Source organism: Oryx dammah, unplaced genomic scaffold (genome assembly GCF_014754425.2).
Source record: "Oryx dammah isolate SB20612 unplaced genomic scaffold, SCBI_Odam_1.1 HiC_scaffold_4, whole genome shotgun sequence".
NCBI classification, from domain to species: domain Eukaryota; kingdom Metazoa; phylum Chordata; class Mammalia; order Artiodactyla; family Bovidae; genus Oryx; species Oryx dammah.
Window position 1 is genome coordinate 22,040,557 of NW_024070188.1, and position 16,806 is coordinate 22,057,362.

The following is a 16,806-nucleotide window of genomic DNA, read 5'->3' on the forward strand; positions in this document are numbered from 1 at the left end:
TTTTGGGGACTCGGACTTTGGGCAAAACATTCGGGGGCTCGTCCGGGATCCCTTTAGCAGGGAAGAATAACATTCTCCTGGTAGAAGGGGTTTCCTCACTAGGAGGAGAGATATCTGAGCACAGGTATTAGTTCTGATTAAGTCTAGTGTAAGGCTGGGGCCTGGTATCGTGCCGGGGAGGCGGCTGGCTCTGGTTCCTGGATTAGGTCCAGCATAAGGCCGAGGCCTGGTATTGTGCCAGGGAGGCGGCTGGCTCTAGTTACTGGATTAGGTCCAGCGTAAGGCCGAGGCCCGGTATCGTGCCAGGGAGGCAGCTGGCTCTGGTTGCTGGATTAAGTCCAGCATAAGGCCAAGGCCCAGCATCGAGCTGTAGGGGCAGCTGGCTCTGTGAACGTCCTGCAGGTAAGATTGAGTGGAAATTCAAGAAGACCCAGTGTTGTGTTGTTGGTGGCCACTTTGTGTTTGTTTATCTGTTGTGTTTGTTTATCTGTTGTGTTTGCATTAGTGCTGGTGCCATCTTTGCTCGCCATCTTTGCTCTTTGTGCTCTTTTGGCTCCCGGTGTACTTTTCTGTGATCATGGGACAAACAACTTCTACTCCTTTATCTCCTATGACTAACCACTTCTCTGATTTTAAGTCTAGAGCACAGAATCTATCATTGCAGGTGAAGAAAAGCAAGTTAGTAACTTTTTGTTCTGCTGAGTGGCCTGCTTTTGATGTTGGCTGGCCACAAGAGGGCACCTTCAGCCTGCCTACTATTCGAGCGGTCAGAGAGAGGGTGCTCACCCCCTACCCTTCGGGGCACCCAGACCAAACTCCATACATTCTAGTCTGGCAGGACCTGGTGGAAAACCCCCCGGCTTGACTAAAACCTTTTGTTTTTCAGCCCCTCACTTCCCTTCCCTCTTCCCCGTCCTCGGCTTCATTACATCCGCAGGTACTAGTCGTGGAAGCATCCAAAGAGAAAGAAGACAAAGAGCGCAACAACCGGGTGAAACTGGTATTCCAGGAATCCTCACTATACCCCAATTTACTCGACCTGGAGACCGAACTCTGCCCGCCCCCCTATGCGGATCCACTTTTGCCCCTGCAGGTTCTTCAGGTCTCTTCTGAAGGATACAAAGGGACACTGAGCCTTTGGCCCCAGCCCGGGAAGGAGGCCCCGCCCAAGGGACTAGGGGAAGAGCCAGGGGCATCACCAATATGGCAGAAGAAAACAACCCGGAAGCCCCCTACTCCACAGTCCAGGCATTTCCAGTTCGGGCAGGGCCTGCCTGAGCAGACGGAGAACGGACATACCAGTACTGGCCCTTTTCCACCAGTGATCTTTACAACTGGAAAACTCAGACCCCTTCATTCTCTGAAAAACCTCAGGGCCTCATTGACCTTTTAGAATCTATCCTTTTCACTCATAACCCCACCTGGGATGACTGTCAACAGTTGTTACAAGTGCTCTTTACTACAGAGGAACGCGAACGGATCTTGTCAGAAGCACGAAAGAATGTGCCAGAAGTAGATGGGAGACCCACTACGCAGCCTAACCTGATTGATGAGGGATTTCCCCTGACGCGGCCCTGCTGGGACTTCAAGCACGCTGAAGGTAGGGAGCATCTCCGAGTATACCGCCAGACTCTCATGGCTGGCCTCCAAGCGGCCGCCAGGAGGCCAACAAATTTGGCTGAAGTAAATCTGGTTAGACAAGAGCCAAATGAGAGCCCGGCAGCTTTCCTTGAGAGATTAATGGAAGCTTTTAGGCAGTACACCCCCATGGACCCACAAGCCGATGAGTCGTACACAGCAATCATGCTAGCATTCGTGAATCAGGCAGCCCCAGATATCAGGAGGAAACTACAAAAAATAGAGAGGTTGGGAGAGCAATCCCTGCAAGACCTGGTGAGGGCAGCAGAGAGGGTTTTTAATCAGAGAGAGACTCCAGAAGAAAGGGAGGAAGGCGTTAGGCGAGAGGAAAGAGAATTCAGGGCCAAAGAAAACCGTAGGAATCAGAAAGAATTAGCCCAGATATTCTTTGCAGGGATAGAACAGGGAGCTAATTCTTGGAGAACAAGGGAAGTCCATTCGAAGGGTGAAGGGAAGCCAGCAAGGCAAGGACTTAAAAAGGACCAGTGTGCATTTTGCAAAGAGATAAGACACTGGAAAAATAAGTGCCCCAAGAAAAACCTAGGGGAGAGACCCACCAAGCAGGAGGTGTCCTCTGCGTCCTCCACGGGGACCCACATCCTATATGCAGGAGAGGATAGCGATTAGGGGGGTCAGGGCCCGGCACCCATCCCCGAGTCCTGGATAACTATACATGTGGAGGGGAAATTGGTTGGCTTCATGGTGGACATGGGAGCTCAATACTCAGTCCTTAACCAGAAAAATGGACCGATGTCTAAAAAGACCAGCTGGGTACAAGGGGCCACCCGAACTAAACAATATGGATGGACTACTAAAAGTCAAGTGAACTTGGGGATCCAGCAGGTGACCCACTCTTTTCTTGTGATACCAGAATGTCCAGCACCCTTGTTGGGAAGAGACTTACTATCTAAAGTCAATGCCCAAATTCACTTTGACCATGGAGAGATATCAGTTCTAGATGGGACCAGACATCCCATACAAGTTTTGTCTCTGGCATTGAGGGACAAATACAGACTGTATCAGCCAAAGCCGCTCATGGCCATTGACCCCAATGTACAACCTTGAGTCCAAAAATACCCTCTAGCCTGGGCAAAAACTGCAAGGGTAGGACTAGCCAAGCAGAGGCCTCCCATCATTGTCGAACTGAAATCGGACACCACCCCTATACGGGTAAAACAATACCCTTTGAGCCTAGAAGCCCAACGAAGAATCACACCACGTATACAACGGCTTCTGGAGGCAAAAATTCTTAAAAGGTGCCGATCTCCATGGAATACTCCCTTGTTACCTTTGAGAAAGCCAGGGGGAACGGACTTTAGGCCTGTGCAGGATCTTCGTGAAGTCAACAAACGGGTGAATGATATACATCCAACCGTCCCTAACCTGTACACCCTTTTGAGTGGCCTCCCACCAGACTACATCTGGTATACTGTCCTGGACTTAAAGATGCCTTTTTCAGTTTACCCTTGGCCCCCTTGAGCCAAGAGATCTTCACATTCGAATGGATAGAAGAAGGCAACCAGACCTCAGGACAGCTAACTTGGACTCGACTTCTGCAAGGCTTCAAGAATTCACCAACGCTATTCAGTGAGGCTCTGGGTGAAGACCTCCATGAGTACCGGGTTGATCACCCCAACATTGTTCTATTGCAGTATGTTGATGATCTTATGCTAGCAGCAACCACTGAGGAAGCATGCCTAGAAGCAACAGGCAACCTCCTTCAAACTTTGGGGACCTTGAGGTATCGGGCTAGTGCAAAGAAGGCCCAAATTGCTAAGCAGGAAGTCATATACCTAGGGTATAAAATAAAACAAGGATGGAGATGGCTGACGCAGGCCATAAAAGAGGCCATATTGCAGATCCCTGAGCCGGCAACTCCTCAACAAGTGAGAGAATTTCTTGGGACTATTGGGTATTGCCGGCTATGGATCTTGGGATTTGCTGAAAAGGCCCAGCCACTATATGAAGGAAATAGAAAAAATAAAAACTGGACTTGGACTGAGCCAATGAAACGGGGTTTTCAAGAACTCAGACAGGCTCTGCTAGAAGCCCCAGCCCTTGCTCTCCCTGACCCGTCCAAGTCCTTCCAATTGTTCGTAGATGAAAAACAGGAAATGGGGAAAGGAGTCTTGATGCAGCAGTGGGGGCCTTGGAGGCGAGCCTACCTATCCAAACGACTGGACCCGGTGGCTGCGGGGTGGCCGCCTTGCCTCCAAATCATTGCCGCTACTGCCCTCCTGGTCCATGATGCTGACAAGCTGACTTATAGACAGCGACTCCTGGTCTACACTCCCCATGCCATTGAAGGGATTCTGAAGCAGCCACCGGGTAAATGGATCTCTAACGCCCGTTTGACCCATTATTAGGCTTTGCTGCTGGACACCCCACGGATACACTTCCAGACGCCCTGCTTCCTGAACCCGGCTACTCTCTTACCCAACCCAGAAGAAGACAGCCCTCTCCACGATTGTGGTGAGATATTGGCTGAGACGACGGCAATACAAAAAGACCTAACAGATGTGCCTTTAAATAACAGTGAGCTGATATGGTTTACAGATGGAAGCAGTTTTATGAAAGATGGACAGAAAAAGGCTGGAGCCGCAATAGTTGACGACACTAAAAGGATAATATGGGCTGAAGCCCTTCCCCTGGGTACCTCCACCCAAAAAGTGGAACTAATAGCCTTAATACATGCTCTGGAGAGGGCAAAAGGAAAAAGAGTCACTATTTATACCGACAGTCGGTATGCATTCAGCACTGTACACATCCAGGGCCCAATATATAAAGAGCGGGGATTTTTGACAGCCGAAAAAAAAGAAGTTAAAAACCTGCCTGAGACCCGCAGACTCTTAGCAGCCGTCCAACAGCCTCGAGCACTGTCAATAGTACATGTCCCTGAACATCAAAAAGGAAGAGACATCAAGGCTCGAGGCAACCGAGCCACTGATACGGCGGCTCGTGAGGCGGCTGACAGGGACTGCACAGCCCCTATACTAACTGTGGGGCTGCCACCCCCAGGTATGGGAACTTTGCCCCCAACCCCCAAGTATTCCTCTTCTGATCTCAATTGGATTCAAAAAAAATGCCAGCCCTCAGGAGGGCAAAGACGAATGGTATTGGGACAAGGATGACAACTTGATACTTCCAACCAACTTGGGTCAACACCTCTGTACGCACCTACATCTGACCACCCATCCAGGAGAAAAAAAGACTCTAACCCTCTTACAGACAGCACGTTTGCGGTTTCCCCGACAACAGGCGACTGTACGAGACATAGTCCAGGCCTGCAAAGCGTGCCGGATGATGAAGCCGGGAAAAGGACAGCATACGGGAATGAGGTACCGGGGAGAGAGGCCAGGGCAACTCTGGGAGATAGAGTTTACAGAGGTAAGACCAGGCAAGTATGGGTACCGTTATCTGTTAGTTTTGGTGGATACTTTTTCTGGGTGGGTGGAAGCATTCCCTACTAAGGGAAAAACAGCAATGATAGTGGCTAAAAAGATCCTAGAAAAAATAGTACCTAGGTTTGGGCTGCTGGTGACTATTGGCTCTGATAACGGGCCTGCCTTTGTGAGTCAGATTGTACAGGGACTGGCCTTAGCTCTGGGGACCAAATGGAAGCTGCATTGTGAATACAATCCCCAGAGCTCAGGACAGGTTGAGAGGATGAATCAGACTCTAAAAGAAACTTTGGCAAAATTGGCAATAGAGACTGGCGGGGACTGGGTGACTCTCCTTTGCTCTCTTTCGTGCGCGTAATACCCCCTACAAGCTGAACTTAACCCCTTTTAAAATTATGTATGGGAGGCCCCCTTCCATATGCCCTATCTTTGAGGGAAGAAAACAACCACCCCCGACTTTAGGACAGTTCCAGAAAGCCCTGATGGCATTAGGCAAGGTGCATACTCATGTCTGGAAATTGATCAGGGAAATCTACGAGGGTCAGAACAAGGGGACCATCCCCTCACATAATATTGGTCCCGGAGATTGGGTCTGGGTCAAGCGACACCAACCCAAGACATTAGAACCTAGATGGAAAGGTCTTTATGTTGTTCTTCTTACCACCCCCACTGCTTTAAAGGTCGACGGTATCGGACCTTGGGTGCACTGCAACCACGTATGCCAAGCTACTCCAGAAGAGCAAAAAAGGGCCCAAAAAGAATGGGAGGGATGGTTTAATGCTGCACCCTTAAAACCCCTTCAAGATAAAGCTCATCTGCCGACAGGATCCAGACAAATCATCCTGACTGTCCTATTGGTGACCATCCTCCTCGACCCTAGAGCCACCCATGACAACCCGCGCCAGCTGGCCAAAATCACCTGAAAACTTCAAGACAGACTAACACGAGAGGTGCTCAACTTAACCACAAAAGTACATCCTCCAAACACCTGGTGGCCAGACCTATATTTTGACCTAAAGCTGGTGGTGGGTGTGCCTTGGGCAAGGGGTTTCCTCTGGATGCAGGGGTTCTGGACATGCCCGGGCCAGAGGACCAAATGAAAGACTTGGGGGGCACAAGATTATTTTTGTAAATCATGGGACTATGTTACTTCTGATGATGGGCCTCGGCGCTGGGAGGTAGGAAATCGGGACTTACTTAACTTCTCATTTGCAAAGCCCACCCCCAGAGCCCTTGGGGACCCAACTTTTAAATGTGGAGAGAGTTGTAACTATGCACAGGTTAAGATAAGGTTCAATCAAAAAAAAAAAAAGAAAAAAAGGGAGAGGGCTTGGATTTCTGGCTTATCCTGGGGAATACAAACAAGAACGGTGGCAGGCGTGCAAATTTACGGAGAAATTATAATTATAAGCCAGATTCTAGAGCCAACATAGATACACAGTATAGGTCCCAACCCAGTGGAAAAAATTGACGTAACTCCCAGCCCGACCACAGCGGTTTCCACATCCTTCGTCTCACTCGATCCTCCAGATCCCATCTGCAACCTCAAAAACTCAGACCCGTTATAGAAATTAGTTAAGGCAGCCTATATAACCTTAAATCAAACTAACCCGGAAGCAACTAGATCTTGCTGGCTTTGCTATAATCTATACCCCCCTTACTATGAAGCAGTGGGTCTTAACGCCTCTTACGGCCTGACGGATAGTATAGATCCTCCTCAGTGTCGCTGGGGAGAATGGAAAATAGGCCTCACAATAAAAAAAGTTTGGGAAAAGGGATTCTGTGTGGGCAGAGTTCCACCCAAAAATTCCCCCTTATGTGCCTACACAGCCGAACACACAGAGCTAACTGAGATTAAATGGATTATCCCAGAGATGGGGGGATGGTGGGTCTGCTCACGTACTGGTCTAACCCCTTGTTTACACATCTCAGTATTCAATCCTAAAGAAGAGTTCTGCATCTTGGTGGCAGTTGTGGCAAAAATCCTGTAGCATCCTAAAGAGATAAGGTACGACTACTGGGCCCCAAAACAAACACCCGGTCAAATGATACAAGGCAGAACCAAGAGAGAACCTATTACAGCCATCACCATAGCGACCATGTTGGGCCTTGGGATCGCTGGGGCAGGGACTGGGATAGCAGCCTTGTCCCTCCAAGGCCAGGGATTTACTTCATTGCAGGCGGCCATAGATGAAGACATTACCCGCCCAGAAGAGTCAATTAGTCACCTAGAAAAATCGCTGACCTCCCTGTCCGAGATGGTCTTGCAAAACCAAAGAGGGCTAGATCTAATTTTTCTGCAGCAAGGGGGGCTCTACGTGGCCCTGGGAAAAGAATGTTGTTTCTACGCAGACCACACCGGGATAATAAAAAAATCCATGGCAAAAGTGAGAAAAAGACTAGCCCAACAAAAGAAAGAGCAAGAAGCCCAGCAGGGATGGTTTAAATCTTGGTTTCAACAATTTCCGTGGCTGACAACATTAATTTCCACCCTGGTGGGACCTCTTATGGTGCTTTTACTAATACACACCATTGGCCCATGCATCCTCAACAGGCTCATTACGTTTATAAAAGAGCATATTAATACAGTTCAACTATTTGTGCTTAGACAACAATATCAAACTGTACCCCAGAACAAAGAGGAAGATTCCTCTATATGATCTAAAGACAGGGGGGAATGTTACAACCTCACCAGAGCCATGACAGGCTCAGAGAGGTGCACTAGGCCAAAAATAATCCCTGAGTCATGCTTCCAGGGCTTCAGAGAGATGATAACTCTGGCCAATCAGAGGGATGATAAGTGGCCAATCAGTAAATACCAGGAAACCCCTGTAGCCAATCAACCCTTGCCAACTCCCTGTCTTTGTTCTAAACTTATAAATACTGCTGAAAATCTGGGCTCGGGGCTCTTGTTCTACTCCACTGTGTTGGATGTGACAAGAGCCCTGGCTCAAGCTAGCAATAAAACCCTTTATGCTTTTGCATTGATGTGGATGTCTTATTCTCTCAGTTTTGGGGACTCGGACTCTGGGCAAAACAGGCTCGATAAAGGACAGAAATGGTATGGACCTAACAGAAGCAGAAAATATTAAGAAGAGATGGCAAGAATACACAGAAGAACTATATAAAAAAGATCTTCATGACCCAGATAATCATGATGGTGTGATCACTCACCTAGAGCCAGACATCCTGGAATGTGGAGTCAAGTGGGCCTCAGAAAGCATCACTACGAACAAAGCTAGTGGAGGTGATGGAATTCCAGTAGAGCTGTTTCAAATCCTAAAAGATGATGCTGTGAAAGTGCTGCACTCAATATGCCAGCAAATGTGGAAAACTCAGCAGTGGCCACAGGACTGGAAAAGGCCAGTTTTCATTCCAATCCCAAAGAAAGGCAATGCCAAAGAATGCTCAAACTACCGCACAATTGCACTCATCTCACATGCTAGTAAAGTAATGCTCAAAATTCTCCAAGCCAGGCTTCAGCAATTTGTGAACCGTGAACTTCCTGATGTTCAAGCTGGTTTTAGAAAAGGCAGAGGAACCAGAGATCAAATTGCCAACATCTGCTGGATCATTGAAAAAGCAAGAGAGTTCCAGAAACACATCTATTTCTGCTTTATTGACTATGCCAAAGCCTTTGACTGTGTGGATCACAATAAACTGTGGAAAATTCTTCAAGAGGTGGGAATACCAGACCACGTGACCTGCCTCCTGAGAAATCTGTATGCAGGTCAGGAAGCAACAGTTAGAACTGGATATGGAACAACAGACTGGTTCCAAATAGGCAAAGGAGTACGTCAAGGCTGTATATTGTCACCCTGCTTATTTAACTCATATGCAGAGTACATCATGAGAAATGCTGGACTGGAAGAAACACAAGCTGCAATCAAGATTGCTGGGAGAAATATCAATAACCTCAGATATGCAGATGACACCACCCTTATGGCAGAAAGTGAAGAGGAACTAAAAAGCCTCTTGATGAAAGTGAAAGAAGAGAGTGAAAAAGTTGGCTTAAAGCTCAACATTCAGAAAATGAAGATCATGGCATCTGGTCCCATCACTTCATGGGAAATAGATGGGGAAACAGTGGAAACAATGTCAGACTTTATTTTGGGGGGCTCCAAAATCACTGCAGATGGTGACTGCAGCCATGAGATTAAAAGACGCTTACTCCTTGGAAGAAAAGTTATGACCAACCTAGATAGCATATTAAAAAGCAGAGACATTACTTTGCCGACTAAGGTCCGTCTAGTCAAGGCCATGGTTTTTCCTGTGGTCATGTATGGATGTGAGAGTTGGACTGTGAAGAAGGCTGAGAGCTGAAGAATTGATGCTCTTGAACTGTGGTGTTGGAGAAGACTCTTGAGAGTTCCTTGGACTGCAAGGAGATCCAACCAGTCCATTCTGAAGGAGATCAGCCCTGGGATTTCTTTGGAAGGAATGATGCTGAAGCTGAAACTCCAGTACTTTGGCCACCTCATGCGAAGAGTTGACTCACTGGAAAAGACTCTGATGCTGGGAGGGATTGGGGGCAGAAGGAGAAGGGGACGACCGAGGATGAGATGGCTGGATGGCATCATTGACTCGATGGACGTGAGTCTGAGTGAACTCCGGGAGTTGGTGATGGACAGGGAGGCCTGGCGTGCTGCGATTCATGGGGTCGCAAAGAGTCGGACACGACTGAGCGACTGAACTGAACTGAGCTGAACTGACGAATGATACAAAGATGCAAGAAGTGTGGATCTAAGGACTTGTGTATAATAGAGAACAACAGTCGTCTTATAGAGCTTGGTACTTCTGCTTCATAGTCCTTCGCAAGTAGTGATTATTTCTGCAACATTTGTGTCATGTTGTCTCCTACCCCAGTTTATATATTCTATATAGGTTATGGGCTGTATCTCTTTTCATGTCTATAAATATAATCTCAAGAGAGAGCACCATGCCTAATACCTAGTAGGTGATGTTCAGTGATTGTCTACTGAATATATTCTAAAAGAAAAACACTCATGAGGAAGTCAAAGAGAGAGACATTGCCTCCAAACAAAGATATACCTTATTTAGATTGTATCTCCAGGTATTTAGCTGGTCAGTATTTTAGTTTGCAATAATGTCCTTGCATGTGTGCTAAATCGCTTCAGTCATGTCTGACTCTGCAACCCTGTGGACTGTAGCCCGTGAGGCTCCTCCATTCAAGGGATTCTCTAGGCAAGAATACTGTAGTGAGCAGCCATTCCTGCCTCCAAGGGATCTTCCTGACCCAGGGACTGAACTGTTTCTCTTTACATCTCCTGCATTGGCAGGTGGGTTCTTTACCACTAGCGCCACCTGGGAAGCCAAATAATGTCCTTACACAGGAAAAACAATGCTTGTTTGACTTATTTTATATCCCCAACCGCTAACCCAGGGCCTGACACACGATAGGAGCTCAGTAACCCTCGTTGACTCAGAGAAGCAAAGGAGATAAGCCCTGAGGATGACTGAAGTAAGTAACTGTCAATAGATAAGCCACTGTTATATAGCAGTCACTAGAGTGTGCTTTCTTCAGTCAGCCTATTAGTAACATATTAATTTTCTAAAGCATAAGTGTTACACACAATTGCTTCTGATAGGCTAGTAGATGAGTGTTTCAGTAATTGAACAAAATTCCAGTTGCACTGGACACGACTGGGTAATGGAACTTTAACAGATGACTTCGGCTTCCCTAGTGGCTTAGAGGTTAAAGTGTCTGCCTGGAATGCGGGAGACCCGGGTTCGATCCCTGGGTCGAGAAGATCCCCTGGAGAAGGAAATGGCAACCCACTCCAGTACTCTTGCCTGGAGAATCCCATGGAGGGAGGAGCCTGGTAGGCTACAGTCCATGGGGTCACAGAGTCGGACACGACTGAGCGACTTCACTTTCACTTTCTAGTGGCTAGAGACCTACCTCTGCTGGAGAACAAAGAAGAGAGTGACAAGAGGGAGGCTTGTCACATTCTGTGCAGCTGGGGCTAGGCTTGTAGCATGGATTTGCATCTCAGTTCATATATACTATTTTAAGTTTTGATATTCTGGACTTCTCTTAACTGGGAAGATGTAAAAATGTGTACAAAGGAGCCTGGTGGGCTACCGTCCATGGGGTTGCAAACAACAACAAAAATGTGTACAATCAACCATAGTATAATGAATACTTTTTTCTAAAGATGAATATAGTGCACAGATTATAGGTTTTTCATGTTAACATGAAGTAAATGCATGTATCACTCTGTACATGAGGGTCAAGATGTGACTTGTAGTTTAACTTCAACTGAGGAAATGCAAACTACCTTTCAATATTTATATGCTGAATATATTTTCTTTGATAATTCTCCAAGGAACATAAATATTGAGACTTGGTTATATTTCCAAGGTGATCAACCATCTTTCAAGGTACAGGACAGCAATTACACCAGGACAGCAAATACAACTCTGTAAATCATTGTGCCCCTACATGTTATAGGGTTTAACAAGAGATTTTCAATATAAATGTTCCTAAAACATCATTATTATGAGCTTAGTTATTAAAATGCCAGGAGTCTGAAAAAAAAAATCTAACCATCCTAAAGAGTCTTTTGTTATTTTTGAAAATTTATTAGAGGTATTTATCTGAAGTCAACCCAAATATTTCCTTAACCTTGACTTTAAATAGTAGGAATTTATGAAAATAATAGGATTTGTTTTTCTTTTAAATCAAAGGAACAAAGGAAAATAAATGCTTAAAAATGAGACAATCAGATAATAACCACTTATGTAAGCAGTGGAAATCTAAATGTGGTTACTTAGGAATAGTTCAGTATCAAAATAAAGAATGCCAAATATATTACTTATTTATTGAGACACAGAAAAATGCCTGGCGGAACAGGAAATTCTTGAAGCTCTGCCCAATTACTTGGCATGGACATTGGAAAAATCTAAATCTAGGAAGTTTAGTGTATTTAATAATATTTTCTTTGTGTTTATATAAAATCATGTATGTATAAGTAAGAGCCAGTACATTTGTTATTGTTGATAATGAATAACAGAAATAACCTAATATAATCTCTTTTAATTGGAGAATGCCTGCTGGACATATGGCAATATTCTTCTCACCCTTTGGGTTAGGATTTTTGCAAGTACTAAGAATGCTAAAAAAATAAGTACTATTGGGACTTGTCGTTATCATAAAGGCATCATTGTAAGAAAGGGAAGCCTGGGTTCAGGGTAAATGATTCATGGACACCATAACTGTTGTTGCTGTTGTTGTTCAGTCACTAAGTTGTGTCTGACTCTTTGCAACCCCATGGACTATAGCCCACCAAGCCCCTCTGTCCATGGGATTTCCTAGTTAAGAATACTGGAGTAGGTTGCCATCTCCTTCTTGAGGAAATCTTCCAGACCCATGTATCCTGCTTGGCAGGTGGATTCTTTACTGCTGAACCACCTGGGAAGTCCAGACACCATAATTAGAAGCATACAAAATAAGTTATCCAGACAGAAAATCAGGAAATTGGAGCCCTATCCTGAAGCTAGCATAACCTGGTTCTGGGATCTTAAATAGGGCCATATCAAAATTATCCTTGGTTCTCTTCATTTTCTACTTCTAGATTCCTCTTCCCCCAATTATGACAACCAAAGATTGTATGGAATCCTCTTTTGATTGAACTTCTTGAAGCAGAATTCTGTGCGGTGGAAAGGAAGGATCCTCCAGGGCAGAAAGGCTGGATATTCCTAACTTTATCACCAATAATAGCTCAGTGACCTGAAGCAAATCACTTCTCATTTCTGAGCTATTTCCTTTATTCTAAAAATGAGGTAATTGGGGCTTCCTTAGTGGTCTGGTGGTTAAGAATCTGCCTGCCACTGCAGGCAGGGACATGGGTTTGATCCCTGGACCAAGAAGATCCCACATGCCACGAGGCAACTAAGGCACAACTACTGAGGCTTGTGCACCCTAGAGCCTGCACCAAGAGCACTCACTGCAGCGAGAAGCCCAGGCACCAAAACTGGAGAGTAATGGCTGCTCACCGCAACTAGAGAAAGCCCTTGTGCAGCAATGAAGATGCAGTGCAGCCAAAACAAAATAAATCTAATAAATTAAACAACAACAACAACAACAAGGTAACTGGACTAAAGGGTCTTTAAAATCTCTTTCAGGATAAAGGAAAAAATCTAAGAGACTAGACAATAGCATTACTTTCGAAGGTAACTGATTGCCAACTGAGCATTTATCTGCTGGTGTCCTGCTCAGAGAATCAAGCTGAGAGTTGTCACCAAATTTTTGCTACACAAACTGTGGTCTAGAAATCAGCAGCAAAGGCATCGTCTGGGGCCTCTTTAGAAATGCAGATTCCCAGGCCTCATCCCAGATCTACGGAATCAGAATTTATGTTTTTACACAAGCAGATTCAAGTCTGAGGAGCAGCTGGGCTAGATCAAATTCGTGAATGTTGATGCCAGCTCAGTTATACTTTGTGTCAGAGATGAGAGGGATGGAAGGAAGTCCAAAGCCCAGCCAATTTCCCCTGACCATCTGCAGGTCCCTCAGCCGGAGTCCTTTCTTGTTTGAAGTGAGAAGTTAAGCAGAGTTGAGACTTCTCTGGACCTGGATAAGATCTCCTGGAAATGTCAAGTGAGGGTAGCCTTTAGTTTTCAAAGCACACCAGTTCTTCTGTTTCCTCTGGATCTCTATGCTTGCTTTCCTTCCACCTGGGACACTTCTCATCTTTCACTCCCCCTTTCACTTATTCTTATTTCACTTATTCACTTATTCTTTCTTCAAGAATAAGAAATTCTTATGTAACTCTTATGAAACTCTTTGGTAACTCTTATGAAACTCTTTGGTAACTCTTATTCTTTCTTCAAGTCTCAGTTTAGATGTCACTTTTTCTGAATGCCCCCTTTTCCCACATGCTTATCTGAGATAGATTTCTGTAGGTTTCAATCTATCTCATTAACAGAAATATTGTGGTGTGTGTGTGCATGTGTACGCACACACACAATCTATTTACTAATGACTCTGTTAACTTACATGGCTCATACAGACCCATTCTCAGACTTTTCAGAGACCCTTCCGTATTGAAAGCAAGAGCAAGAAAGAGACCCCTCCATCCCATTCGTGGGGCTAGGACATAACAGACATGAACAAAGGCATTCTAGTGTTTCTGTAACATTATTTTATCATTTGAAACTTTATAGTAAATTCTGGTATTTTGGTGTCTTTTAACATCAAATCTTAAAATAACACAAAATATAAGATGGAAACGTATTTTAGTTGATCTACTTGGGCGATGCAGGTGTAATTTTAATTTTAGTTCACACAAACTTATAAATTGTTATTTTCCTGAAAGAAAAATACAAATGAAAGAATGATGAGAGATGAGGAGAGGGGTGCAGCAATGGCCCCCCACTCCAGTACTCTTGTCTGGAAAATCCCATGGACGGAGGAGCCTGGTGGGCTGCAGTCCATGGGGTCACGAAGAGTCGGACATGACTGACCGACTTCACTTTCACTTTTCACTTTCACGCATTGGGGAAGGAAATGGCAACCCACTCCAGTGTTCTTGCCTGGAGAATCCCAGGGGCAGCGGAGCCTGGTGGGCTGCCGTCTATGGGGTCGCACAGAATTGGACATGACTGAAGCAACTTAGCAGCAGTAGCAGAACTAAGAAATGATGGATGGGATAGTAGTCATATGGAGAGAATTTCTGGGGAAAATCAGAGATTTTAAAGGATGTTTTCCCATGCAATCTAACTGTTTCCTTCATATGCTCACAGACAATAGTTTTGGCTATGTATGTACTTTTGAAACTGGATATGTAGCCTGCCTTTTGCTTTTGCTTTAAGTGGGAAGTGAGTTGGAAATGTGACAATTTCCTTAGTCACTTTCAGTAGTACAAGGAGAGGGCACCTCTGGTTACCCAGAGGTGACCCAGTTCATATTTTCACAATAATGACTAATATTTATTGGACACCTTTGTGTCCTGGACAGTGGGATAAATATTTTAATGTATTTCCACGTTTAATTCTTATAACTTTATAGAGCAAACATTACTGTTTAGGAATTGTCAGTTTTACAGAAGAAACTGAAGCTCAGCAGTCAATAATTTATCCAAGACCACACAGCCAAAGACTGGCAAGGGACCAGGAAATCTCACCCATAAGCCATGTTGCCTCCCTGTGACAGTACACTGGAGCCCTCTACCCAAATGACATTGACTAACAAGCAATGACATTTGGGTTCATTTCTTCAGCCAGTTGTGATTCTGTCTAACTTCACTGTTATCTTATGTACACTAGAAAAATCTTCTTCCTAGCAATGCTGATTAAGAATTAATCTTTTGACAGGAGTTAAACCCCAACAGAGGCATGGCTCTGCTAACCTTATTTTGCACATGAAGTTTGGAATTAGTCAAGAAACTTACAAAATTAACAGTAGGAAGCATACTTTAATACTATACATGCTCATGCTCTATCCAGCCAGAAATTTTCTCAAGTTTGTCAAAATAACAGAAGGGCTTAAGGAAAAAGCAAACAAACAAACAGAGACTTCTAGATGTTTTCATTTTTTATCATTTGGGGAAATTGTGATGGTCGCTAACAGACTAGAGAGAGTCCTGAAGATTACTAAAATAATTTTGCTGCTAGATAAATGAGAACCTTGATTAATGAAATGTTTGTTTAACAGGGAAGGACAAATTACCTGAGTGAACCATGCATATCTATCTTCGTCTTAGCTTCTAGGAGATTGTATATATGAGAATATTAACTCCTTTTTGAAAGCAAGTGGAACTTCCATTGGTGGGCCAGTGGTTAAGACTGCACTTCCCCTGCAGGCTCGACCCCTGGGCAGGTAACTAAGATCCTACATGCCGTGGTGCCGCCCCAAAAATTAAAGAAAGAAAGAAAATTCATTACCTCTTTACAGATATCTCTAGAATATTTGGTTAGTATCATGCTGAAATCTAGACATATTATGTCTATTTCAAGTCCTTGATAGTGCCAAGAACAAAACAAAGAGCTTTAAATAGGTTTTACCTTTCTTTAGTTAAAAATTTTAAAAACTTTCTCTCTGAAACTAAATTGATTTACTTGCAGGTAAGAGAATTCACATCAGTAAATAAATTCACTGCGTAGTTTACTGAGGGAAAAAAAATGGTGGTTTCTGAAGTGTTAGAAATGGAGTTTCCTAGTTATACTCTTGAAAACATACCCTCTGGATAGTACAAAATGAGTTCAGCATTTGCCTATCTTTAAAGTAGTCTATTGCCATTGGTCAGGAAGGATGTCTTAGCTACAGTAAGGATCTAGCATGTTCCTCAAAATTCATATCCTTCAATAGTTTTATCTTGTTTCAACTAATTCTGAAACACAGGTTTGGCTTTGATATTCCCCTAAGTGCTTCTATCCAAGATGGCCCAGTGGTAAAGAATCCACCTTCCAATGCAGGAGATGCAGGTTTGATCCCTAGGTTGGGAAGATCCCCTGTAGTAGAAAATGGCAACCCACTCTACTGTTTTTGCCTGGGAAATTCCGTGGGCAGAGGAGACTGGCAGGCTACAGTCCACAGGGTCACAAAAGAGCTGGATACCACGAAGTGACTGAACATGCATGCATGCACGAGTGCTGCTATAAGTGAAACATTTTCCCTTTGCAAAAATTGGAGTTAATTTGGCTTTTTTTTTTTTTCATTTTTGAGTCCATGTTGGCTTCTAAAAATCAAGATGTCTGCTGGAGCTCTAGGCACCTCAACTCAACCAAGTTTCAGGCAAGAGGA

At 44.6% G+C, this 16,806-nt stretch overlaps 1 protein-coding gene across 1 annotated transcript; it reads left to right on the forward strand.

The window, feature by feature from the left end:
- Window positions 1-577: 577 nt before the first annotated feature.
- LOC120863111 lies at window positions 578-2,265 on the forward strand. The gene is made up of 3 exons (XM_040239336.1): window positions 578-766; window positions 887-1,133; window positions 1,283-2,265. Exons 1-3 carry the CDS (start codon window positions 578-580, stop codon window positions 2,263-2,265), a joined length of 1,419 nt encoding a protein of 472 aa, XP_040095270.1.
- Window positions 2,266-16,806: the final 14,541 nt, after the last annotated feature.

What these genes read in the sequence shown, in the direction of transcription:
- LOC120863111 (XM_040239336.1), top strand. Translation starts at nt 578, where the DNA reads ATGGGACAAACAACTTCTACTCCTTTATCTCCTATGACTAACCACTTC. An exon ending in GCCTGCCTACTATTCGAGCG is followed by an intron (nt 767 to 886) that starts GTCAGAGAGAGG and finishes TTTGTTTTTCAG; the next exon opens with CCCCTCACTTCCCTTCCCTC. An exon ending in AGGATACAAAGGGACACTGA is followed by an intron (nt 1,134 to 1,282) that starts GCCTTTGGCCCC and finishes CTGCCTGAGCAG; the next exon opens with ACGGAGAACGGACATACCAG.